Source organism: Symphalangus syndactylus, chromosome 14 (genome assembly GCF_028878055.3).
Source record: "Symphalangus syndactylus isolate Jambi chromosome 14, NHGRI_mSymSyn1-v2.1_pri, whole genome shotgun sequence".
Classification (NCBI taxonomy): Eukaryota; Metazoa; Chordata; class Mammalia; order Primates; family Hylobatidae; genus Symphalangus; species Symphalangus syndactylus.
Window position 1 is genome coordinate 38,805,777 of NC_072436.2, and position 27,079 is coordinate 38,832,855.

General features: G+C 39.5%; 1 protein-coding gene across 6 annotated transcripts in view; it reads right to left on the bottom strand.

Moving 5' to 3' along the window:
* The window catches only part of NPHP1 (nephrocystin 1), a 99,736-nt gene that overhangs the window by 9,907 nt on the left and 62,750 nt on the right, over window positions 1-27,079 (bottom strand). For all 6 annotated transcript variants that reach the window (XM_055241762.2, XM_055241761.2, XM_063617567.1 and 3 more), the window contains 4 exons: window positions 14,178-14,288; window positions 13,016-13,098; window positions 10,755-10,831; window positions 9,813-9,912 (listed from right to left, as the gene is read on the bottom strand). In XM_055241762.2, the coding sequence (XP_055097737.1) occupies window positions 9,813-9,912; window positions 10,755-10,831; window positions 13,016-13,098; window positions 14,178-14,288 (371 nt within the window). The remainder of the gene's footprint in view (window positions 1-9,812; window positions 9,913-10,754; window positions 10,832-13,015; window positions 13,099-14,177; window positions 14,289-27,079) is intronic.

Below are 27,079 nucleotides of genomic sequence, written 5' to 3' on the forward strand. Positions count from 1 at the left end.
AACAGAAAAAAAATTTTCATGTAAATAGCAACTAAAAGAGAACATGTTTAGCCATACTAATATCAGACAAAATAGACTTCAAGCCCCCCAAAAGTTACAAGAGACAAAGAAAGATATTGTACAATCATAAAAGAGTCAATTCAGAATATATAACAATTATAAACATATATGCACCAAACATCAGTGCTCCTAAATATATGAAGCAAACACTGACAGAATTGAAGGGAGCAATACACAGATCTACAATAATAGAGAAGATTTCAATATCCTACTTTCGATAAGGTATAGAACAATGAAACAAAAGATCAGTAACACTGTAGACTAATTGGATCTAGCTGACATTTACAAAACACTCTACCCAGCAACAGCAGAATACATATTTTTCTCAAGTGCACATGAGATATTCTCCAGGAAAGACCATATGTTGAGTCACAAAGTAAGTCTTAATAAATTTGAAAAGATTGAAATCATACAAAATATCCTTTTTCAATCATAATGAAATGAAACTAGAAATCAAAGCAGAAGGAAAACTGGAAAACACATAAATATGTGGAAATTAAACAACACACTCAAACAACCAATGACTCAAAGAAGAAATCTCAAGAGAAACTAGAAAATATCTTGAGAAATGAAATGAAAACACAACATACCAAAATTTACAAGATACAGTGAAAACAGTCCTAAGAGGGAAATTTATAGCTATAAATACTTAACGTTAAAAAAGAAGGAAGAGCTCAAGTCAACAACCTAACTTTATGCCCTAAGGAACTAGAAGAACAAAACTAGCAGAAGGAAAGAAATAATAAAGATTAGGTCAGAGATAGACAAAATAAAGAATAGAAAGACAATAGAGAAAATCAATGAAAGCAAGAGTCTGTTCTTTGAAAAGATGAACAAAATTGACAAACCTTTAGTGAGAATGACTAACGAAGACTCAACTAAAATCAGAAATGAAAGAGGGGATATTAGTATTGATTTTACAGAAATAAAAAATGTGTAAGAGAGTACTATAAATAGTTGTATGCCAACAAGTTGGATGACCCAAATGAAACAGGCGCATTTCTAGAAACACACAACCTACTAAGGCTGAATCACAAAGAAATAGAAAATCTCAATAACAAGTAAGGAGATTGAATCAGTAATTAAAAAAATCTCCTGATAAAGAAAAGCCCAGCATCAGATGGCTTCACTGGAGAATTCTAGCAAACCTTTAAAGAAGAATTAACATCAATTTTCCTCAAACTTTTCCAAAAAATGAAGAGGAAAAAACACTATGAAACTCATTATGAGGTCAGAATTACCCTAGTAAAAAAGCCAACAATGCTACAAGAAAAAAAAGAAAAAAGAAAAAACTACAGGCCAATATTCCTGAATATTAATGCAAAATCCTCAACAAAATACTAGCAAAGTGAATTCAACAGCACACTAAAAAGCTTGTACACCATGACCAAGTCAAATTTATTAATGAAATGCAAGGATGGCTCAACATCCAAAAATCAATCAACATAATGTGCTACATTAACAGAATTAAGGGGAAAAACCCACATTATTTTCTCAATTGATGCTGAAAAGCGTAAAATTTGACACCCTTTCATGATAAAAACACTCAACAAACTAGGAATAGAAAGAAACTACTGCAACATAACAAAGGCCATATATGAAAAGCCTACAGCTAACATCATACTCAATGGTGAAACACTGAAAGCTTTTCCCCTAAGGTAAGGAACAAGACAAGGATCCTGCTCCTGCCACTTTTACTCAACATAGTAATGGAAATATTTTTCTAAAAAAAGAAAAGCATCTTTGTTTGCAGACAAAATGATGTCGAAATATGTAGAATATATGTAGAAAACCCTAAATACTCCATGAAAAATAGCTTCAGAATAAATGACTAGCAAAATTGCAGAATACAATATCAACAAGTAAAAATCGTACTTCTATACACTAACAATGCACAATTTGAGAAGGAAACTAAGACAACAATTTACAATAGCATCAAAAAATAGCCAGAAATTTAAAAATATAAAAATTTCAATATTTAGATTTCAAAATAATAATCTGGAAACATGAAAAGTGAGTTCTTTAAGACCCTCACACATGATATATACTAAATACTGGGAATATATCATGCACAAGATTCAACCTTTGAAAGTACTCAAGAAAATATCTTAGATCATTCTAATATACATTTCTAATACTATTTTTAGAAATATATAAACTCTGTCATTAAGCATGAAGAAGGACCATATAGAAAATCTCAAAAACCTTACAAATGATATGTTGTCTTCTATCAAAAGGAAGATATCTTTGGGTTGAGAAAAATCACCAAAGATTTAAAAAGAGATCTTACTTTTTGTAAATTAATCCTTTATCTTAATTCCTAAGATTTGATTTTTAGAAGGGAAAATTATCACAGAGGTAATATTCAGGATTCCAGCCTGTTGGAACAGAACAGAATGAATGTGACCACTGAGATGAGGTGACAGCAATGGATTCCATGAGTAATTAAGTTTCACGGAATGCATCAAAAAGCTTATCCACCATGATCAAGTGGGCTTCATCCCTGGGATGCAAGGCTGGTTCAACATATGCAAATCAATAAATGTAATCCATCATATAAACAGAACCAACGACAAAAACCATATGATTATCTCAATAGATGCAGAAAAGGCCTTTGACAAAATTCAACAACGCTTCATGCTAAAAACTCTCAATAAACTAGGTATTAATGGGATGTATCTCAAAATAATAAGAGCTATCTATGACAAACCCACAGCCAATATCATACTGAATGGGCAAAAACTGGAAGCATTCCCTTTGAAAACTGGCACAAGACAGGGATGTCCTCTCTCACCACTCCTATTCAATATCGTGTTGGAAGTTCTGGCCAGGGCAATCAGGCAGGAGAAGGAAATAAAGGGTATTCAATTAGGAAAAGAAGAAGTCAAATTGTCCCTGTTTGCAGATGACATGATTGTATATCTAGAAAACCCCATAGTCTCAGCCCAAAATCTCCTTAAGCTGATAGGCAACTTCAGCAAAGTCTCAGGATACAAAATCAACGTGCAAAAATCACAAGCATTCTTATACACCAATAACAGACAAACAGAGAGCCAAATCATGAGTGAACTCCCATTCACAACTGATTCAAAGAGAATAAAATACCTAGGAATCCAACTTACAAGGGACGTGAAGGACCTCTTCAAGGAGAACTACAAACCACTGCTCAATGAAATAAAAGAGGATATAAACAAATGGAAGAACATCCCATGCTCATGGGTAGGAAGAATCAATATTGTGAAAATGGCTATACTGCCCAAGGTAATTCATAGATTCAATGCCATCCCCATCAAGCTACCAATGACTTTCTTCACAGAATTGGAAAAAACTACTTTAAAGTTCATATGGAACTAAAAAAGAGCCCACATTGCCAAGTCAATCCTAAGCCAAAAGAACAAAGCTGGAGGCATCATGCTACCTTACCTCAAACTATACTACAAGGCTACAGTAACCAAAACAGCATGGTACTGGTACCAAAACAGAGATATAGACCAATGGAACAGAACAGAGCACTCAGAAATAATGCCGCATATCTACAACTATCTGATCTTTGACAAACCTGACAAAAACAAGAAATAGGGAAAGGATTCCCTATTTAATAAATGGTGCTGGGAAAACTGGCTAGCCATATGTAGAAAGCTGAAACTGGATCCCTTCCTTACACCTTATACAAAAATTAATTCAAGATGGATTAAAGACTTAAATGTTAGACCTGAAACCATAAAAACCCTAGAAGAAAACCTAGGCAATACCATTCAGGATATACGCATGGGCAAGGATTTCATGTCTAAAACACCAAAAGCAATGGCAACAAAAGCCAAAATTGACAAATGGGATCTAATTAAACTAAAGAGCTTCTGCACAGCAAAAGAAACTACTATCAGAGTGAACAGGCAACTACAGAATGGGAGAAAATTGTTGCAATCTACTCATCTGACAAAGGGCTAATATCCAGAATCTACAGTGAACTCCAACCAATTTACAAGAAAAAAACAAACAACCCCCATCAAAAAGTGGGTGAAGGATATGAACAGACACTTCTCAAAAGAAGACATTTATGCAGCCAAAAGACACATGAAAAAATGCTCATCATCACTGGCCATCAGAGAAATGCAAATCAAAACCACAATGAGACACCATCTCACACCAGTTAGAATGGCGATCATTAAAAAGTCAGGAAACAACAGGTGCTGGAGAGGATGTGGAGAAATAGGAACACTTTTACACTGTTGGTGGGACTGTAAACTAGTTCAACCATTGTGGAAGTCAGTGTGGCGATTCCTCAAGGATCTAGAACTAGAAATACCATTTGACCCAGCCATCCCATTACTGGGTATATACCCAAAGGATTATAAATCATGCTGCTATAAAGATACATGCACATGTATGTTTATTGCGGCACTATTCACAATAGCAAAGACTTGGAACCAACCCAAATGTCCAACAATGATAGACTGGATTAAGAAAATGTGGCACATATACACCATGGAATACTATGCAGCCATAAAAAATGATGAGTTCATGTCCTTTGTAGGGACATGGATGAAACTGGAAACCATCATTCTCAGCAAACTATCACAAGGACAAAAAACCAAACACCACATGTTCTCACTCGTAGGTGGGAATTGAACAATGAGAACACATGGACACAGGAAGGGGAACATCACACACCAGGGCCTGTTGTGGGGTGGGGGCAGGGGGGAGGGACAGCATTAGGAGATATACCTAATGTTAAATGACGAGTTAATGGGTGCAGCAAACCAACATGGCACATGTATACATATGTAACTAACCTGCACGTTCTGCACATGTACCCTAAAACTAATAATAAAAAAAAAGAAAAAAAAAGTTTCATGGAATTAAAGAAATATCCTTGACCACTCTTTAAATCCTGAATTTCTAGAAACATCTAAAAATATAATACAGGTTCTCTTAGCACAGTTATCTTGATATACAACATGTTGATACATAAAATCAGAAACTGTCTTTTTCAAACTGTCTTTTTTCAACCTGGCTAAATTCTGATCTTGTATACATTTGACCTACATTTTAAAGACGGGATGCAGGGGACCATTTCAGCTGCCTCAGCGTCATCACCACATGCTTTCTCAGGGATCAGGCTGTGATTCTGGGTTGTTCTGGGACCATGGACATGTTCATGAGCAGGGGGCAGAACAACCTGAGTTCATGAACAACATGTTCATGTTCTGCCCATTGGTCCACGGTCCCATTGCACAGTGTTTCAGCTGCATGCCCGAACTCAGGGCTCATGATGAAGAACAGCCAAGGTTTTGCCAGGGAAAGGGGTGGGAATTTCCTTCCTTCTGCTTGGCCCTCTCCTTTTCTCGTAGACCTGCCTGCTTTGCCTGGCAGGCATTGGTCCACCCAGTGTGGGCACTCCTTTCCTTCTGGCACCTTCTCACAACATGAAGCAACGCTGCTTGCCCTTTATTAGATTTTCTTTAGAGAAAGCATCTGATTTTCCCAAACTTAAGACGACTAGAAAGTTCTGGGCTGCTAAAGTTAGCTGAATTAAGTAAGTAAAAATATACTTCCTTCTGAATTCACATGTAGACCCAGCAAACTCTGGCAATGAACACAATGAATGAGTCTCAAGCATTTAAGCAACTAACATTATTACCTTATTTATTTTTAGCAATGATATAATGAAAGTAAAGGAGAAAAAAGATGGAATGCATCAAAAAAAGGATAATTAATTTATAGCAAATTTACACACACACACACACACACGCAACCTACTTCTACAGATCAGGGTTTCTTGATATTTAGAACTCATGCACTGGAAATCTGAAGTCAAATTCAGGGCTTTCCCTCCTCAGGTGTTTATACACATGCTTTTGGTCAAATCACATCAAGTTAAACCCTTTTGAAAAACAGCTCCAAAAGACAAATGTTGGTGAAACTGAAGCATCTATTTGCTCTCTTTTTCTTATGTTGACAAGGTCGCCATGATCACAACCTACTCCACAAAACAAGACTGCCAAGCCCCGTGAGCAGGACTCTGGTGCCATTGGTCTACACTGAATAATTCACATTTTCACAGGATTCCTGATATCCAAAAGATATACATGTGTAGGACTGCTGGCTGAGTCAGAGAGGGCAGTGTAAAGCCAAACAGCAAGGGCACTGGGTAAAAATGGGCACTAATGCAAACTCTAACTAGGCTTTCTGCCCTTGGCCTTGTCTCCACTGTCTCATGTCCTTTGGCATAATGGAAAGAGCCCCTGTCCTTTCGCCTCTGAGCAGAGAAGTTTGCACAAACAAAGGTGAAGTTTGTAAAGAAGGGAGGGTGAGGATAGAGGCGGGGCATGCCTTTGAAGGAGAGGAGGAGAAGGACTATTGGTGTCATTACCTGTCTTGTTCTCCCACCTACCGAAGGTTTCGGGTCAAGGGAGGAGAGGATGTTGAAATGGATCAGTCCTGCTTCAGTCTCCACCTCCAGGATGCACAGGCTCAGTGATGTCCAAAAGGGCCCAGGCTGGTGCCTAGCCTCTTACCTTGAACCCACAGCACAGCCCCACCCCGCCCCCTGACTATGGCCCCCAGGGCCCTGCTGCAAGGCCCAGGGCCTCTGGTTTCACTGCCCATGAGCTGGTTTCTGTGCGAGCCAGCCTGGAGTTGCACCAGCAGTGTGTCCCAACTCACTTTTGAAATTCCCAGGAATGTATATTTTGCGGTCATGCAAAGTGGAGAGGCAATTTCAAGCCAGCACTCAAGTCTCTCTGTGGAAGAGCACACACCAAGACAAGGCAGAGGGAGGCCAGGGACAGCTGGAAGCTGTGCAGAAGTCCTGAGGAGTATACTTTCACACTAGCAGGGAGAGCTCTGCTTTGAAATTATTTCACAAACATTTTTTGGGTGCCTATTCTGTACTGTAATGAAACAAATGACGCAGTCCTGAGGTATGGAGGACAAGGACACAGGACCTTTAAGAACCCAGCATACAGAAGAGCATTCACTGCTTAAGAAGAAGGGGCTGCCTTGCTAACTTCTGCACCACACAGTCCAATTTGATCTTGAGGTCATACAAAGTATCTGAAAACCAGTGTTTGGGGGCCAAAGAAACACTATTAAGAGCTGTAATTGAAAGATGCACATGGAAGTGCTTCCGGACTCTTGGAAGCTTATCAACAAGATGAGTAGTGAGGAGGCCAAAGATGCAGGAAGAATGAGGCCAAACAAGATTTGGCTTTTCTTTCACAAAGACTGCTACTGTGCTGCTTTCTTTCTAATCTTGAAAAATAACAATTTTCCAAGGAAAGACTGGCCAAAAAAGAGGATTTACAGGCTCTATGAACATCCAACGGGGAAAAAAGCTAAGAGAGTAAATAATACCCATGAACACATTATTAATGGCTATTGAAAGATTGAACTGTTAACACTATAATTATAAAATAAATTTCAGTAGTAGTGGTAAGAACAAGGGGTATTTAAGTTAAGACTATGATCTGGAATGAGAAAAACCATTCACAGGAGCATGCCAAGTCTTCACTGACTTCCCTACTTCTTAATAATCTGTGAGCAATGAGCAGGTCATGGTGGGACAGTTCAGCTGCAACAGTCTCTGTCCCATGCCATGCTCTTCCTTCCCCCTCTTGTCCTCGTGCCTCCTCTGTGGAGCTCCTTTCCTCTGCATCTTCCCAATCCCTCAAAGGTGATTTCAAATGCCCCCTGATTTTGCCAGCTACACATCTTCATTTGAACAAATTTTATGATATAGCACCATCTACCTGGCTTTATATTTACATTTATCTATATATAAAACAATTATAGTAGTAAATAACTATAGCTAACACTATTGTGTTAGTTACTATGTGCCACACACTGTAAATACTGGCTAACTGTTTTATATATTTTCTTTCCATTAAACCTCATTATACCTTTATGGGGTTGATATTATTATTATTATGTCCATTTTAAAGATGTAGACATTAAGACCCTGACAGAGATGTTAAATGACTAGTCTAGGGGGGTACTGAGTGAGAAACTGATAGATCTGAGATTTTACTAGTTTACAAACTCCCTGAGGAAAATGTATATTTAAAACACCATGAGAAACCACTATTCTCATTTATTAGAATGGCCAAAACAGAAAAACTGATCATATCAAGTGCTGTCAAGAATATAGAGTAACTGGAACTCTCATACATTGCTAATGAGAGTGCAAAGTTGTACAGTCATTTTAAAAACAGTTTGGTAGTTTCTTATAAAGTTAAACTCCATATGTCCCAATAATCTCACTCCTAGGTATTTATACCCATGAGAGATGAAGACATAGATCCACAAATATGCAGAAAATTTGTACACAAATGTTTAAAGCAGCTTTATTTATAATTGCCCAAACCTAGAAACAACCCAAATGCCCATCAATTTGTGAATGAATAAACACATTGTAGTATATCTATCAAAGGGAATTAAGATGCTCCTCAACTTATGGTGGGTTATATCCCCAGAAACCCATCATAAATTGAAAATATCATAAGTTGAAGATAATATCGTAAGTTGAAAATGCATTTAATATACCTAGACTTTTTTTTTTTTTTTTTTGAATCAGGGTCTCATTCTGCCACCCAGGCTGGGGTGCAGTGGCACCATCACAGCTCATTGCAGCCTCAACCTCTTGGGCTCAAGCAATCCTCAAGCAATCCTCCCACCTAAGCCTCCCAAGTAGCTGGGACTACAGGTGTGCGTCACCATACCCAGCTAATTTTTTTTTTTTTTGGTAGAGATGGGGTTTTGCCATGTTGCCCAGGCTGGTCTTGAACTCCTGGCCTCAAGCGATTCTACCACTTCGGCCTCCCAAAGTGCTGCAATTATAGGTGTGAGCCACCATGCCCAGCCTACAACTAGCCTACTGAACATCAGAGCTTAGACAGGCCTACCTTAAACATGCTCATAACACATTAACCTACAGTTGGGCAAAATCATCTAATACAAAGCCTATTTTTTAATAAAGTATAACTATCTCATGTAATTCATTGAATCTGTACTGAAGTATAGTGTCTACTGAATGGGTTTTGCTTTTGCACCATGGTAAAGTTGAAAAACCTTGAGTAAGTCAGGGACAGTCTGTACTATTTAGAACAAAAAGGAACAAATTACTGGCACATGCAATGGCATGGGTAAGTCTCAAATGCACTAGGCTAAGTGAAAGAAGCCAGACTCAAAAGGCTTCCAAGTGTTATGATTCCCTTTGTATGACATTTTGGACAAAGCAAAACTGCTGGGAAAGAAAATAGGTGTGACTGCCTGAGGCTGGGGCTACAGAGCTGACTACAAAGGGGCATGAGATAACTTTTTAGAGTGAGGGAAAGTTCTCTATCTTGATTGTAGTGGTAATCACATGACAGTATACATTTGTCAAAACAGAAAGAACTATAAACTAAAAAGAGTAAATTTTGCTGCATGTAAATTATATCTAAATAAACTTGACATTAGAAAAAGTTCCCTGAGGGTAGAATCATGCATTGGTAAGCCCCATTTAGTCAAGTCTTCTATTTACTAGTTAGCTCAAATAACAGATTTGGTTAGAAGAGCTAACTAGTAAATAGAAGAGTAAGCTAATTTCAGCTTTGTTACCCATTTCCCTACTGACCTTTGGGGGAAGAATTAAAGAGGACAAAAATATTAAAACAAAAGATGACTAAATATGAGGAAAAGCCAAAAGCAGAGATGGTCTCCAAGTGCTGAATGATCCCAAATTCACTGGACAGGTAAAAGCAGGTACCAACCTTAGTACATTTCTTGATCTTCTGTTCAAGGATCTCAGTTTTACTAGAAGTTGAGGCTGCCTTCTCATTGTCATCATCTGGTAGAAAACACTACCGTGTGCTTTTAAGAAAAATCAAAAGTAACTCACGAAACTTTTAAGTACTTGAGACAGTGAGTATAACAAAACAAGTATTTCATGAAAATATACCACCTAGTAGTGCTGAATTGAATGAAAGGCAAGAGTCATCCATATACCCTAAATGAGCTGAGAGACCTCCCTAAGGGCACAGGATTGTTTGCTAAATCAGATGAGTTACAGCATTATTGCTGCCAGATTACAAAGGAAAACAGCATGTCTGACTGCAGGTAGAACCAACTGCATCCCAGACGCCAAACTCCTTTCTGTCCCAAGAAGGCAGGACTGGCGTTGTGGGGGCAGCAGAGGTCCTGAATCACCAAACAAATAGATGGGTGGCTGAGGAGTGGAAATGGAATTCCAAATCTGTCAGGCTCTGAGCCCCATGAGGCAATGACCATATCTGTCTTGTTCTTCATTCTCCCATTATATAGCACAGTGCCTGGTTAATGAACATAGTAAAAGATGCTCAGTATTTCTAGAGGGCAATTTGGCATACATATTACTGTTTCAAATGTCTGCATCGTTTGACCTAGCAATAGGCAGTCTCTGTATTAGTCACAAGTATCAGTTCAGTGGTCAATGAAAAGGAACTAGCATTAGTTCTCATTCTTCATGATTTCATTCTTCATGATTTCTTAGAGTCTCATATGTGTTACCAAGAAAATAAGTACTTAAAATGATTAAAATTTTTACATCAAATGACATATTTTGGAAAGTGTGAATCCAAGTAAAAAACGCTATGCTTATTAGAATGTAGCTACCTCTCGGATGCTTCTATTTGTTTAACCTTTAAGGAAAGGAAGACAACACATGAGAGCCATACCTCTTCTGGATACTGAAGGATCCACTTCAATACCTTTTTCATAAGGAGTACCACCATTCAAGAAAAGCTCGTAAGTTCTGTAAAAGAATAATATACAATGACAGAGATAAGCAGTGGACATGTAGAAAACACTGGAGTCAGTAGTTACGTATTTTTTAGCACTAATATACTCACAGACATTTTATTTATGCCTCATTGGTAAATGAAAAGAGTAATTGTTGATCCCTCCATGAGGTACTATCTGGGCAAATAAACAGTCTTTCTTTCCTAATTATAAGCTGCAGAAAATTATCTTTCCTAACTATACACTGTAGAAAATACATTTTTCCTTGAAAATGAGAAAAATTAATTCAAGTCATTAAAGTGTTCAGACCTTAATGACTTATGCTAATGACAAGTGATTGTTTTTTAATGTATTTTTCAAATGTGTTGCATCATTATTTGAAATGAGGCCATTATGAACTTATATTATTTTTAAAATATAAAAGTAACATGTAGATTATTATAAAAAGTTTGAATGGCAGAGGAATGATAAGTAAAAAGTGAAAAATCCCTCCCCATGCCGCCTTCTCTAGTTTGGTTAATCTCCTGCCCTAACTTTTTCTATGCAAATGCAAACAAATGTATAAACACGGTGAATTTCAAAACTAACACATGCTTCAAAACTAACAGACTACATGCTTTTCTTTTGAAGTCACATATTAAGTGTAGAAAGAAGAAGGTAAAAGAGCCCTTTAACTGTAATGCACCACCTCCTCAATTCTGCTCCTCAGAGGCAACTTCTGGGAAGAGTTTTGCTTTGTTTTGTTTTTGTTTTTTGGAGGCAGAATCTCACTGTGTCACCCAGGCTAGAGCACGGTGGCATGAAAACTGCTCACTGCAGTCTCGACCTCTCAGACTCAAGCAATCCTCCCAGCTCAGCCTCGTGAGTAGCTGGGATTACAGGCGTGTGCCACCATGCTTGGCTAATTTTTTTATTTTTGTAGAGACAGGGTCTCACCATGTTGCCCAGGCTGGTCTCTAACTCCTAGGCTCAGGTGATCCTCCCACCAAGGCCTCCCAAAGTGCTGAGACTACCGGCATTGTGAGCCACCTCACCTGGCCCACAAATAGTTTTTAATGAACAAAAGTGGAGTCGCAGTATTCAAAATATTCTGCAACTTTTTCCACATACTAATACACTGAAAATGTGTCTATATTAATACACAGAGCTCTACTTCATTTAAAAAAATATCTGCGACTTCACTTTCAGAAAGATGGAATAGATACACAATTCCTTATTTCTTCCACTAAGCACAACTAAAAACCCTGAGCATATTAAAAGACAAAAACAAAAAAGCAAATAACAATCACAAGAAACCAGGCACCCCGGGTAAGGCACCCTCTAGGATGATGTCAAAGGACTTGAGTCAGGACTTCTACCTCTGCCCAATGGCAAGGAGGCCACATAAGGAGCATTATCTAAATTAATCCTCACAACAAGCCTTTGGAGTAGGAATTATTACAATCTTCCAGATTAAAGATAGGTGAAATTCAGACTTGGAGATGTTAAGAAATCCACCTACAGTTACACGGGTAGAGCTGGCACTGGAGCCCAAAATTTTATAATCCAAATTTGGGATCTTAATCACCATCCTACTGCCTGCCCATTTGTGTCCTTTCTTGAATTTCTTGTTTACATCCTAGATTTAGATCTTTCTTTTCCTCCATTTTAAAATTTGGATTATCTTTTTCTTATTAATTTTTGAGAGTTCCTTTTATACTAGGGATAATGATCTTCTAACTCTTCTGTACATATTGCAGTATTTGCTTCCAGTCTGCCTTTTGATCTTAAAGTTTAAATCATTTACCGTGGTTGCCACTATGATTTCAACGTCCCACCTACAGAGGAAGGGTAGAGACTCACAGAGGACCTCTGGACTCTGGACTTAACTTTCCCACTCTTTGAAGACAACTAGGCTCTGTTTTCAGCATGGTGAAATGTGTTAATACTATAGGAAATTACTGAAAGAATATTCTCAGCAGACAGCTAGTGCAAACATCTTTTAAAATACCTCTTCTCTAGGAGTCATTTCTTCCTCCTTAGGATGAGACTGTGCATGCTGTTTTCATATATTTCCTAAACAACACTAAAGTCAACATAAAAAGCCCTCTCCCCAAAAGTTACTGGCATGTTCATAGAACAAACTTGAGGTATCAAGAGTCTAAAAAATGAATTTTCACAGAAGTATTCATTCGTTAGGAATATATAGCCAACTTACTTTGCTGGAATAGGAACTCCACTGGCATCAAAAAGTTTAAGAAACACCCAGCCACAGCTTAACTCTCCTCTTTCACCAGTTGACTAGGAAATAAGACAAGTATATGAAACTTAAGGTCTGAACTAGTCAAATTTATAAGCACATATGAAGTCCTTTTAAAGGAACAAAATTAGTATTCACCTTTAGAACTAAAAAGTTCTTCACAAGAAAATAAAATGAAACATAGTAGAGTCCCATTTTGCCTGCGGGTCAGATATTAAAGGTAGTATATCAAGTGACAATCATATTTTGTCAAAATTGCTCTCGAAAATCCCTTAAACCAGTGATGTGGCAACTGGTGCCATTGTCTCTTGACTGATACAAGCATTTTGTGGAGTGATCTCAAATCACATCAGTACTACATGGGATTATGAACCTTTGTTTCACTGACAGATAGAATGCAGATATTACTCATTCAAGGGCTTTTCTGCTTGGAATTTTACCCCCAATGTCAGTTGCTAGAGGCCCCTAAGGCTACCTTTGGGGGGCTTGCTCCTTTCCCCAGTCCTACCCCCTCCACAATACATATGGATGAATCTGCCTTAAACAAATGAATGGACAGTGTAATACCATTAATGTAACATCTCTGTAATGCTCTCTGGGTTACCATGAGGTCAACTATATATACTATACCTATCAACTATTATTAGTCTGTGGAAACATTTAATTACTAGCACAGAGCCCCACCCACTGGTTCAGTAGTTTATATGACATAAGTTAACCTTGCTTTATAAAAGTCATTACTCTGCTAAGTCCCTTAATTAGAAACCTCAGTTACAAGGCTAAGTATACTCGGCCCCTGGAGGACAGAGGTGAACCATGGGGCTGAGATGCCAGTGAGCAACTTTTATCACTTCTGCAAAGTCCCATCCTTTTTTGAATTTTTATTCTTTAAAAGCACTGGAGTTCACTCAAGCTATAAATGTGAATAAATACACTTATTTTAAATGCTACGAAAACAAATCAGCACACGCAAAATTAGAATCACTGGCATTCTCATTCCTCAAGGGATTAAAATTCTATTACACATAAAGACTTCAAGGATTTCCTTGTCAATAGACACATTTTTTAACCTTCCCTTTTAACTGATACATTAGAAAGCCTTATCTTTCAACGGACATACATTGCACATGTAAGAAATTCCAAGTTCAAATAATATTCCAAGATCTGGAGATGCAGAATTAGACCTGATAAAGCAATCACCATCAAGCAAACATGGCAAGATGCGAGTAACCTGAAATGATAAAAAATTAAAGTTATTGATAAAAATAAAAAATGGGAAGGGGGTTTGATATTGATTCATATGATATGAATAAATGTCCCCCACCAAATTTCATGTTGAATCGTAATCCCAATGTTGAAGTTGAGGCCTGGTGGGAGGTGTTTAGGTCATGGGGGCAGATCCCTCATGGTTTGGTACTGTCCTCACCACAGTGAGTTTGTTCTCAGGAGACCAGTTTTTTTAAAAGTGCGTGGCACCTCCTTCCTCCTTCTTGCTCCTGCACTGTCATGTGAGATGCCCGCTCTCCCTTCACCTTCTGTCATGATTGGAAGCTTCCTGAGGCCTCCCTAGAAGCTGAGCAGATGCCTGTGCCATGCTTCCTGTACAGTCTGCAGAACCAGGGGCCAATTAAACCTCTTTTCTTTATAAATTAACCAGCCTCAGGCATTTCTTTATTATTATTATTATTATTATACTTTAAGTTTTAGGGTACATGTGCACAATGTGCAGGTTTGATACATACGTATACACGTGCCACGTTGGTGTGCTGCACCCATTAACTCGTCATTTAACATTAGGTATATCTCCTAATGCTATCCCTCCCCGCTCCCCCAACCCCACAACAGTCCCTAGAGTCTGATGTTCCTCTTCCTGTGTCCATACGTTCTCATTGTTCTACTCCCACCTATGAGTGAGAACATGCGGTATTTGGTTTTTTGTCTTTGCGATAGTTTACTGAGAATGATGATTTCCAGTTTCATCCATGTCCCTACAAAGGACATGAACTCATCATTTTTTATGGCTGCATAGTATTCCATGGTGTATATGTGCCACATTTTCTTAATCCAGTCTATCATTGTTGGACATTTGGGTTGGTTCCAAGTCTTTGCTATTGTGAATAGTGCCACAATAAACATATGTGTGCATATGTCTTTATAGCAGCATGATTTATAGTCCTGTGGGTATATACCCAGTAATGGGATTGCTGGGTCAAATGGTCTTTCTAGTTCTAGATCCCTGAGGAATCGCCACACTGACTTCCACAATGGTTGAACTAGATTACAGTCCCACCAACAGTGTAAAAGTGTTCCTATTTCTCCACATCCTCTCCAGCACCTGTTGTTTCCTGACTTTTTAATGATCACCATTCTAACTGGTGAGAGATGGTATCTCACTGTGGTTTCGATTTGCATTTTTCTGATGGCCAGTGATGATGAGCATATTTTCATGTGTTTTTTGGCTGCATAAATGTCTTCTTTTGAGAAGTGACTGTTCATGTCCTTCGCCCACTTTTTGATGGGGTTGTTTGATTTTTTCTTGTAAATTTGTTGGAGTTCATGGTAGATTCTGGATACTAGCCCTTTGTCAGATGAGTAGGATGCAAAAATTTTCTCCCATTTTGTAGGTTTCCTGTTCACTCTGATGGTAGTTTCTTTTGCTGTGCAGAAGCGCTTTAGTTTAATTAGATCTCATTTGTCAATTTTGGCTTTTGTTGCCATTGCTTTTGGTGTTTTAGACATGAAGTCCTTGCCCACGCCTATGTCCTGAATGGTATTGCCTAGGTTTTCTTCTAGGGTTTTTATGGTTTCAGGTCTAACGTCTAAGGCTTTAATCCATCTTGAATTAATTTTTGTATAAGGTGTAAGGAAGGGATCCAGTTTCAGCTTTCTACATATGGCTAGCCAGTTTTCCCAGCACCATTTATTAAATAGGGAATCTTTTCCCCATTACTTGTTTTTGTCAGGTTTGCCAAGATCAGATAGTTGTAGATATATGGCATTATTTCTGAGGGCTCTGTTCTGTTCCATTGATCTATGTCTCTGTTTTGGTACCAGTATCATGCTGTTTTGGTTACTGTAGCCTTGTAGTATAGTTTGAAGTCAGGTAGCGTGATGCCTCCAGCTTTGTTCTTTTGGCTTAGGATTGACTTGGCAATGCGGGCTCTTTTTTGGTTCCATATGAACTTTAAAGTAGTTTTTTTCCAATTCTGTGAAGAAAGTCATTGGTAGCTTGATGGGGATGGCATTGAATCTATAAATTACCTTGGGCAGTATGGCCATTTTCACAATATTGATTCTTCCAACCCATGAGCATGGAATGTTCTTCCATTTGTTTGTATCGTCTTTTATTTCATTGAGCAGTGGTTTGTAGTTCTCCTTGAAGAGGTCCTTCACATCCCTTGTAAGTTGGATTCCTAGGTATTTTATTCTCTTTGAAGCAATGGTGAATGGGAGTTCACTCATGATTTGCCTGTTTGTCTGTTATTGGTGTACAAGTATGCTTGTGATTTTTGTACATTGATTTTGTATCCTGAGACTTTGCTGAAGTTGCTTATCAGCTTAAGGAGATTTTGGGCTGAGACTATGGGGTTTTCTAGATATACAATCATGTCATCTGCAAACAGGGACAATTTGACTTCCTCTTTTCCTAATTTAATACCCTTTTTTTCCTTCTTCTGCCTGATTGCCCTGGCCAGAACTTCCAACACGATGCTGAATAGGAGTGGTGAGAGAGGGCATCCCTGTCTTGTGCCAGTTTTCAAAGGGAATGCTTCCAGTTTTTGCCCATTCAGTATGATACTGGCTGTGGGTTTGTCATAGATAGCTCTTATTATTTTGAGATACGTCCCATCAATACCTAATTTATTGAGATTTTTAGCATGAAGCATTGTTGAATTTTGTGAAAGGCCTTTTCTGCATCTATTGAGATAATCATGTGGTTTTTGTCTTTGGTTCTGTTTATATGCTAGATTACATTTACTGATTTGCGTATGTTGAACCAGCCTTGCATCCCAGGGATGAAGCCCACTTGATCATGGTGGATAAGCTTTTTGATGTGCTGCTGGATTTGGTTTGCCAGTATTTTACTGAGGATTTTTGCATCAATGTTCATCAAGGATATTGGTCTAAAATTCTCTTTTTTGGTTGTGTCTCTGCCAGGCTTTGGTATCAGGATGATGCTGGCCTCATAAAATGAGTTAGGGAAGATTCCCTCTTTTTCTATTCATAGGAACAGTTTCAGAAGGAATGGTACCAGTTCCTCCTTGTACCTCTGGTAGAATTCGCCTGTGAATCCATCTGGTCCTGGACTCTTTTTGCTTGGTAAGCTATTGATTATTGCCTCAATTTCAGAGCCTGTTATTGGTCTATTCAGAGATTCAACTTCTTCCTGGTTTAGTCTTAGGAGGGTGTATGTGTCGAGGAATTTATCCATTTCTTCTAGATTTTCTAGTTTATTTGTGTAGAGGTGTTTGTAGTATTCTCTGATGGTAGATTGTATTTCTGTGGGATTGGTGGTGATATCCCCTTTATCATTTTTTATTGCATCTATTTGATTCTTCTCTCTTTTCTTCTTTATTAGTCTTGCTAGTGGTCTATCAATTTTGTTGATCTTTTCAAAAAACCAGCTCCTGGATTCATTAATTTTTTTGAAGGGTTTTTTGTGTCTCTATTTCCTTCAGTTCTGCTCTGATTGTAGTTATTTCTTGCCTTCTGCTAGCTTTTGAATGTGTTTGCTCTTGCTTTTCTAGTTCTTTTAATTGTGATGTTAGGGTGTCAATTTTGGATCTTTCCTGCTTTCTCTTGTGGGCATTTAGTGCTATAAATGTCCCTCTACACACTGCCTTGATTGTGTCCCAGAGATTCTGGTATGTTGTGTCTTTGTTCTCGTTGGTTTCAAAGAACATCTTTATTTCTGCCTTCATTTCATTATGTACCCAGTAGTCATTCAGGAGCAGGTTTTTCAGTTTCCATGTAGTTGAGCGGTTTTGAGTGAGTTTCTTAATCCTGAATTCTAGTTTGATTGCACTGTCGTCTGAGAGACAGTTTGTTATAATTTCTGTTCTTTTACATTTGCTGAGGAGAGCTTTACTTCCAACTATGTGGTTAATTTTGGAATAGGTGTGGTGTGGTGCTGAAAAAAATGTATATTTTGTTGATTTGGAGTGGAGAGTTCTGTAGATGTCTATTAGGTCTTCTTGGTGCAGAGCTGAGTTCAATTCCTGGGCATCCTTGTTAACTTCCTGTCTCATTGATCTGTCTAATGTTGACAGTGGGGTGTTAAAATCTCCCATTATTATTGTGTGGGAGTCTAAGTCTCTTTGTAGGTCACTCAAGACTTGCTTTATGAATCTGGGTGCTCCTGTATTGGGTGCATATATATTTAGGACAGTTAGCTCTTCTTGTTGAATTGATCCCTTTACCATTATGTAATGGCCTTCTTTGTCTCTTTTGATCTTTGTTGGCTTAAAGTCTATTTTATCAGAGACTAGGATTGCAACCCCTGCCTTTTTTTGTTTTCCATTTGCTTGGTAGATCTTCCTCCATCCCTTTATTTTGAGCCTATGTGTGTCTCTGTATGTGAGATGGGTTTCCTGAATACAGCACACTGATGGGTCCTGACTCTTTATCCAATTTGCCAGTCTGTGTCTTTTAATTGGGGCATTTAGCCCATTTACATTTAAAGTTAATATTGTTATGTGTGAATTTGATCCTGTCATTATGATGTTGGCTGGTTATTTTGCTCGTTAGTTGATGCAGTTTCTTCCTAGCCTTGATAGTCTTTACAATTTGGCATGTTTTTGCAGTGGCTGGTACCGGTTGTTCCTTTCCATGTTTTGTGCTTCCTTCAGGAGCTCTATTAGAGCAGGCCTGGGGGCGACAAAATCTCTCAGCATCTGCTTGTCTGTAAAGTATTTTATTTCTCCTTCACTTATGAAGCTTAGTTTGGCTGGATATGAAATTCTGAGTTGAAAATTCTTTTCTTTAAGAATGTTGAATATTGGCCCCCAATATTCTGGCCAATATTGGGTTTTTTGTGTCTCTATTTCCTTCAGTTCTGCTCTGATTTTAGTTATTTCTTGCCTTCTGCTAGCTTTTGAATGTGTTTGCTCTTGCTTTTCTAGTTCTTTTAATTGTGATGTTAGGGTGTCAATTTTGGATCTTTCCTGCTTTATCTTGTGGGCATTTAGTGCTATAAATGTCCCTCTACACACTGCCTTGATTGTGTCCCAGAAACTCTGGCTTGTAGAGTTTCTGCCAAGAGATCAGCTGTTAGTCTGATGGACTTCCCTTTGTGGGTAACCCGACCTTTCTCTCTGGCCACCCTTAACATTTTTTCCTTCATTTCAACTTTGGTGAATCTGACAATCATGTGTCTTGGAGTTGCTCTTCTCAAGGAGTATCTTTGTAGTGTTCTCTGTATTTCCTGAATCTGAATGTTGGCCTGCCTTGCTAAATTGGGGAAGTTGTCCTGGATAATGTCTTGCAGAGTGTTTTCCAACTTGGTTCCATTCTCCCTGTCACTTTCAGGTACACCAATCAGACGTAGATTTGGTCTTTTCACATAGTCCCATATTTCTTGGAGGCTTTGTTCATTTCTTTTTATTCTTTTTTCTCTAAACTTCCCTTCTCGCTTCATTTCATTCAGTTCCTCTTCCATCACTGATACCCTTTCTTCCAGTTGATCGCATCAGCTCCTGAGGCTTCTGCATTCTTCACGTAGTTCTCGAAACTTGGCTTTCAGCTCCTTTAGCTCCTTTAAGCACTTCTCTGCATTGGTTATTCTAGTTATACATTCATCTAATTTTTTTTCAAAGTTTTTAACTTGTTTGCCATTTGTTTGAATTTCCTCCTGTAGCTCGGAGTAGTTTGATCGTCTGAAGCCTTCTTCTCTCAACTCATCAAAGTCATTCTCCATCCAGCTTTGTTCCGTTGCTGGTGAGGAACTGTGTTCCTTTGGAGGAGGAGACGCACTTTGCTTTTTAGAGTTTCCAGTTTTTCTGCTCTGTTTTCTCCCCATCTTTGTAGTTTTTTCTACTTTTAGTCTTTGATGATGGTGATGTACAGATGGGTTTTGGTGTGGGTGTCCTTTCTGTTTGTTAGTTTTCCTTCTAACAGACAGGACCCTCAGCTGCAGGTCTGTTGGAGTTTGCTAGAGGTCCACTCCAGACCTTGTTTGTCTGGGTGTCAGCAGCGGTGGTTGCAGAACAGCGGATTTTCGTGAACCACAAATTCAGCTGTCTGATCGTTCCTCTGAAAGTTTTGTCTCAGAAGAGTACCTGGCCGAATGAGGTGTCAGTCTGTCCCTACTGGTGGGTGCCTCCCAGTTAGGCTGCTCAGGGATCAGGGACCCACTTTAGGAGGCAGTCTGTCCATTCTCAGATCTCCAGCTGCGTGCTGGGAGAACCACTACTCTCTTCAAAGCTGTCAGACAGGGACATTTAAATCTGCAGAGGTTACTGCTGACTTTTTGTTTGTCTGTGCACTGCCCCCAGAGGTGGAGCCTACAGAGACAGGCAGGCCTCCTTGAGCTGTGGTGGGCTCCACCCAGTTCGAGCCTCCTGGCTGCTTTGTTTACCTAAGCAAGCCTGGGCAATGGGGGGCGCCCCTCCCCCAGCCTCGCTGCAGCCTTGCAGTTTGATCTCAGACTGCTGTGCTAGCAATCAGTGAGACTCCGTGGGCATAGGACCCTTCAAGCCAGGTGCGGGACACAATCTCCAGGTGTGCCATTTTCCAAGCCCATTGGAAAAGCATAGTATTAGGGTGGGAGTGACCCGATTTTCCAGGTGCCGTCTGTCACACCTTTCTTTGACTAGGAAAGTGAACTCCCTGACACCTTGCACTTCCCGAGTGAGGCAATGCCTCGCCCTGCTTCAGCTCGCACACGGTACACTGCACCCACTGTCCTGCACCCACTGTTTGGCACTCCCTAGTGAGATGAACCTGGTACCTCAGATGGAAATGCAGAAATCACCCGTCTTCTGCGTCGCTCACGCTGGGAGCTGTAGACCAGAGCTGTACCTATTTGGCCATCTTGGCTCCACAAGAAAAGGTGGCATTTCCTTACAGCAATGCAAGAATGGCCTAACACAGGGTTTCAGCCCTATTTGTTAGTAAATAATTTATGCCTTTGCATTATAATAAAAGTCTTTTAAGAAAACCAAAAAGCAGATGGACTGAATTCATCTATGCCAATGATTATAAATTTTAAAAATTTAACTTCTCTTTTAAAGGGAAAATACCTTTACCTTCGCTTATTCTTTGCTTAGAGGAGAGGCTAATAGTACTGTGCCTAGGTCTCCAGAGGTGTTACAAATAATAGTTTATAGACATTTTAAGATATTTATATTAACCACTGTTCTTCATAAACAGAAGAAAAATTAAAGACTGAATACACATATTTGCTCAACTTTCCTGATGTGTGCCTTGTGAATTTTCATTTCTCTTCTCTTTTGCTCATTCAATTCCCTCTCCCTTGACAACCATATCCCTCCCTTCTTGCCTGTAAAATCTATCCATGCTTCAAGACCTAGTTTCTCTTCTAGAAAACTTTCCCTGAGCCAAAGGACTAGAATTAACTTTACCCTCCTGTGTGCTTCCAAAGCACTTGGAGCTCCAAAGCCATTACAATCTGCCTGAGTGGTAGCTACCAACAGTACTCGCCCCACATGGCTACTCTGATTAAATAAGGTAGTGTACATAAGAGCCTGGCACAGGGCCTAGCACACAGTTAGGGTTCCATAAGTAGATGATATTGTTATTCCTCATGTACGTATTTTCCCCTACTAATTTTGCTGGAATAGGAACTCCACTGGCATGAAAAAGTCTCCACATGTCTAGGAAAAAATGTTTGCACGTAACTGTTTAATTTCATTCAACAGAATAACACATACTCCCAACAGTTCTTCCTTCTACCCCAGGAAAAACATTAAAAAATTCTACCCTAAACACTTCACATACACAGAGACACAATAACAGAATTGTGAAGTACTGTGTCAAAAGAGAAGCTGTGCTTCTCACCAGAGGAAGGGTGCTAAAAAGATCAAGATGGACTTGGGGAGGAGCCAATAGGAACAGCTCAGGTCTACAGCTCCCCGTGTGAGTGACGCAAAAGACAGGTGATTTCTGCATTTCCAACTGAGGTACCGGGTTCATCTCACTTGGGGTGTGCCACACAGTGGGTGCAGCACACTGTGCGTGAGCCAAAGCAGGGCAAGGCATTGCCTCACCCAGGAAGCGCAAGGGGTCAGGGAATTCCCTTTCCTAGTCTAAGAAAGGGGTGACAGATGGCACTTGGAAAATTGGGTCACTCACACCCTAATACTGCGCTTTCCCAATGTGCTTAAAAAACGGCACACCAGGAGATTATATCCCGCACCTGGCTCGGAGGGTCCTACAAACACGGACTCTTGCTCATTGCTAGCACAGCAGTCTGAGATCAAACTGGAAGGTGGCAGTGAGGCTGGTGGAGGGGCGCCCGCCATTGCCAAGACTTGATTAGGTAAACAAAGCGGCCAGGAAGCTCGAACTGGGTGGAGCCCACCACAGCTCAAGGACATCTGTAGGCTCCAACTATAGGGGCAGGGCACAGACAAACAAAAAGACAGCAGGAACCTCTGCAGACTTAAATGTCCCTGTCTGACAGCTTTGAAGAGAGTGGTGATTCTCCCAGCATGCAGCTTGAGACCTGAGAACGGGCAGACTGCCTCCTCAAGTGGGTCCCTGACCCCTGAGTAGCCTAACTGGGAGGCACCCCCCAGTAGGGGCGGACTGATACCTCACACGGCCGGGTACTCTTCTGAGACAAAAGTTCCAGAGGAACGATCAGGCAGCAGCATTTGCGGTTCACCAATATCCGCTGTTCTGCAGCCTCTGCTGCTGATACCCAGGCAAACAGGGTCTGGAGTGGATCTCTAGCAAACTCCAACAGACCTACAGCTGAGGGTCCTGTCTGTTAAAAGGAAAACTAACAAACAGGAAGGACATCCACACCAAAAACCCATCTGTACGTCACCATCATCAAAGACCAAAGGTAGATAAGACCACAAAGATGGGGAAAAAACAGAGCAGAAAAACTGGAAACTCTAAAAATCAGAGCACCTCTCCTCCACCAAAGGAACGCAGCTTCTTACCAGCAATGGAACAAAGCTGGATGGAGAACGACTTTGACAAGTTGAGAGAAGAAGGCTTCAGACGATCAAACTACTCCGAGTTACAGGAGGAAGTTCAAACCAATGTCAAAGAAGTTAAAGACTTTGAAAAAAAAGTAGACGAATGGATAACTAGAATAACCAATGCAGAGAAGTCCTTAAAGGACCTGATGGAGCTGAAAACCAAGGCATGAGAACCATGTGACGAATGCAGAAGCCTCAGTAGCTGATGCGATCAACTGGAAGAAAGGGTATCAGTGATGGAAGAAGAAATGAATGAACTGAAGCGAGAAGAGAAGTTTAGAGAAAAAAGAATAAAAAGAAACGAACAAAGCCTCCAAGAAATATGGGACTATGTGAAAAGACCAAATCTACGTCTGATTGCTGTACCTGAAAGTGACAGGGAGAATAGAACCAAGTTGGAAAACACACTGCAGGATATTATCCAGGACAACTTCCCCAATCTAGCAAGGCAGGCCAACATTCAAATTCAGGAAATACAGAAACGCTACAAAGATACTCTTCGAGAAGAGCAACTCCAAGACACATAACTATCAGATTCACCAAAGTTGAAATGAAAGAAAAAATGTTAACGGCAGCCAGAGAGAAAGGTCGGGTTACCCACAAAGGGAAGCCCATAAGACTAACAGCTGAACTCTCAGCAGAAACTCTACAAGCCAGAAGAGAGTGGGGGCCAATATTCAACATTCTTAAAGAAAAGAATTTTCAACCCAGAATTTCATATCCAGCCAAACTAAGCTTCATAAGTGAAGGAGAAATAAAATACTTTACAGACAAGCAAATGCTGAGAGATTTTGTCACCACCAGGACTGCCGTGAAAGAGCTCCCGAGGAAGCACTAAATATAGACAGGAACAACCGGTACCAGCCACTGCAAAAACATGCCAAATTGTAAAGACCATCGAGGCTACGAAGAAACTGCATCAACTAACGAGCAAAATAACCAGCCAACATCATAATGACAGGATCAAATTCACACATAACAATATTAACTTTGAATGTAAATGGGATAAATGCTCCAATTAAAAGACACAGACTGGCAAATTGGATAAAGAGTCAGGACCCATCAGTGTGCTGTATTCAGGAAACCCATCTCACGTACAGAGACACACATAGGCTCAAAATAAAGGGATGGAGGAAGATCTACCAAGCAAATGGAAAACAGAAAAAGGCAGGGGTTGCAATCCTAGTCTCTGATAAAACAGACTTTAAACCAACAAAGATCAAAAGAGACAAAGAAGGCCGTTACATAATGGTAAAGGGATCAATTCAACAAGAAGAGCTAACTATCCTAAATATATATGCACCCAATACATGAGCACCCACATTCATAATGCAAGTTCTTAATGACCTACAAAGAGACTTAGACTCCCACACAATAATAATGGGAGACTTTAACACCCCACTGTCAACATTAGACAGATCAACGACACAGAAAGTTAACAAAGATACTCAGGAATTGAACTCAGCCCTGCACCAAGTGGACCTAGTAGACATCTAAAGAACTCTCCACTCCAAATCAACAGGATATACATTCTTCTCAGCACCACACCACACCTATTCCAAAACTGAGCACATAGTTGGAAGTAAAGCATTCCTCAGCAAATGTAAAAGAACAGAAATTATAACAAACTGTCTCTCAGACCACAGTGCAATCAAACTAGAACTCAGGATTAAGAAACTCACTCAAAACCCCTCAACTACATGGAAACTGAACAACCTGCTCCTGAATGACTACTGGGTACATAACGAAATGAAGGCAGAAATAAAGATGTTCTTTGAAACCAACGAGAACAAAGACACAACATACCAGAATCTCTGGGACACATTCAAAGCAGTGTATAGAAGGAAATTTATAGCACTAAATGCCCACAAGAGAAAGCAGGAAAGATCTAAAATTGACACCCTAACATCACAATTAAAAGAACTAGAAAAGCAAGAGCAAACACATTCAAAAGCTAGCAGAAGGCAAGAAATAACTACAATCAGAGCAGAACTGAAGGAAATAGAGACACAAAAAACCCTTCAAAAACTTAATGAATCCAGGAGCTGGTTTTTTGAAAAGATCAACAAAATTGATAGACCACTAGCAAGACTAATAAAGAAGAAAAGAGAGAAGAATCAAATAGATGCAATAAAAAATGATAAAGGGGATATCACCACCAATCCCACAGAAATACAAACTACCATGAGAGAATACTACAAACACCTCTACGCAAATAAACTAGAAAATCTAGAAGAAATGGATAAATTCCTTGACACATACATCCTCCCAAGACTAAACAAGGAAGAAGTTGAGTCTCTGACTAGACCATTATTGCCTCTGAAATTGAGGCAATAATCAATAGCTAACCAACCAAAAAAAGTCCAGGACCAGACGGATTCACAGTCGAATTCTACCAGAGGTACAAAGAGGAGCTGGTACCATTCCTTATGAAACTATTCCCATCAATAGAAAAAGAGGGAATCCTCCCTAACTCATTTTATGAGGCCAGCATCATCCTGATACCAAAGCCTGGCAGAGACAACCAAAGAAGGGAATTTTAGACCAATATCCTTGATGAACACTGATGCAAAAATCCTCAATAAAATACTGGCAAACCGAATCCAGCAGCACATCAAAAAGTTTATCCACCATGATCAAGTGGGCTTTATCCCTGGGATGCAAGCTGGTTCAACATATGCAAATCAATAAATGTAATCCAGCTTATAAATAGAACCAAAGACAAAAACCACATGATTATCTCAATAGATGCAGAAAAGGCCTTTGACAAAATTCAACAATGCTTCATGCTAAAAACTCTCAATAAATTAGGCATTGATGGGACGTATCTCAAAATAATAAGAGCTATCTATGACAAACCCACAGCCAATATCATACTGAATGGGCAAAAACTGGAAGCATTCCCTTTGAAAACTGGCAGAAGACAGGGATGTCCTCTCTCACCACTCCTATTCAACATCGTGTTGGAAGTTCTGGCCAGGGCAATCAGGCAGGAGAAGGAAATAAAGGGTATTCAATTAGGAAAAGAGGAAGTCAAATTGTCCCTGTTTGCAGATGACATGATTGTATATCTAGAAAACCCCATAGTCTCAGCCCAAAGTCTCCTTAAGCTGATAAGCAACTTCAGGAAAGTCTCAGGATACAAAATCAATGTGCAAAAATCACAAGCATTCTTATACACCAATAACAGATAAACAGAGAGCCAAATCATGAGTGAACTCCCATTCACAATTGCTTCAAAGAGAATAAAATACCTAGGAATCCAACTTACAAGGGACGTGAAGGACCTCTTCAAGGAGAACTACAAAACACTGCTCAATGAAATAAAACAGGATACAAACAAATGGAGGAACATTCCATGCTCATGGATAGGGAGAATCAATATTGTGAAAATGGCCATACTGCCCAAGGTAATTTATAGATTCAATGCCAACCCCATCAAGCTACCAATGACTTTCTTCACAGAATTGGAAAAAACTACTTTAAAGTTCATATGGAACCAAAAAAGAGCCCACCTCACCAAGTCAATCCTAAGCCAAAAGAACAAAGCTGAAGACATCACGCTACCTGACTTCAAACTATACTACAAGGCTACAGTAACCAAAACAGCATGGTACTGGTACCAAAACAGAGATATAGACCAATGGAACAGAACAGAGCCCTCAGAAATAACGCCACATATCTACAACTATCTGATCTTTGACAAACCTGACAAAAACAAGAAATGGGGAAAGGATTCCCTATTTAATAAATGGTGCTGGGAAAACTGGCTAGCCATATGTAGAAAGCTGAAACTGGATCCCTTCCTTACACCTTATATAAAAATTAATTCAAGATGGATTAAAGACTT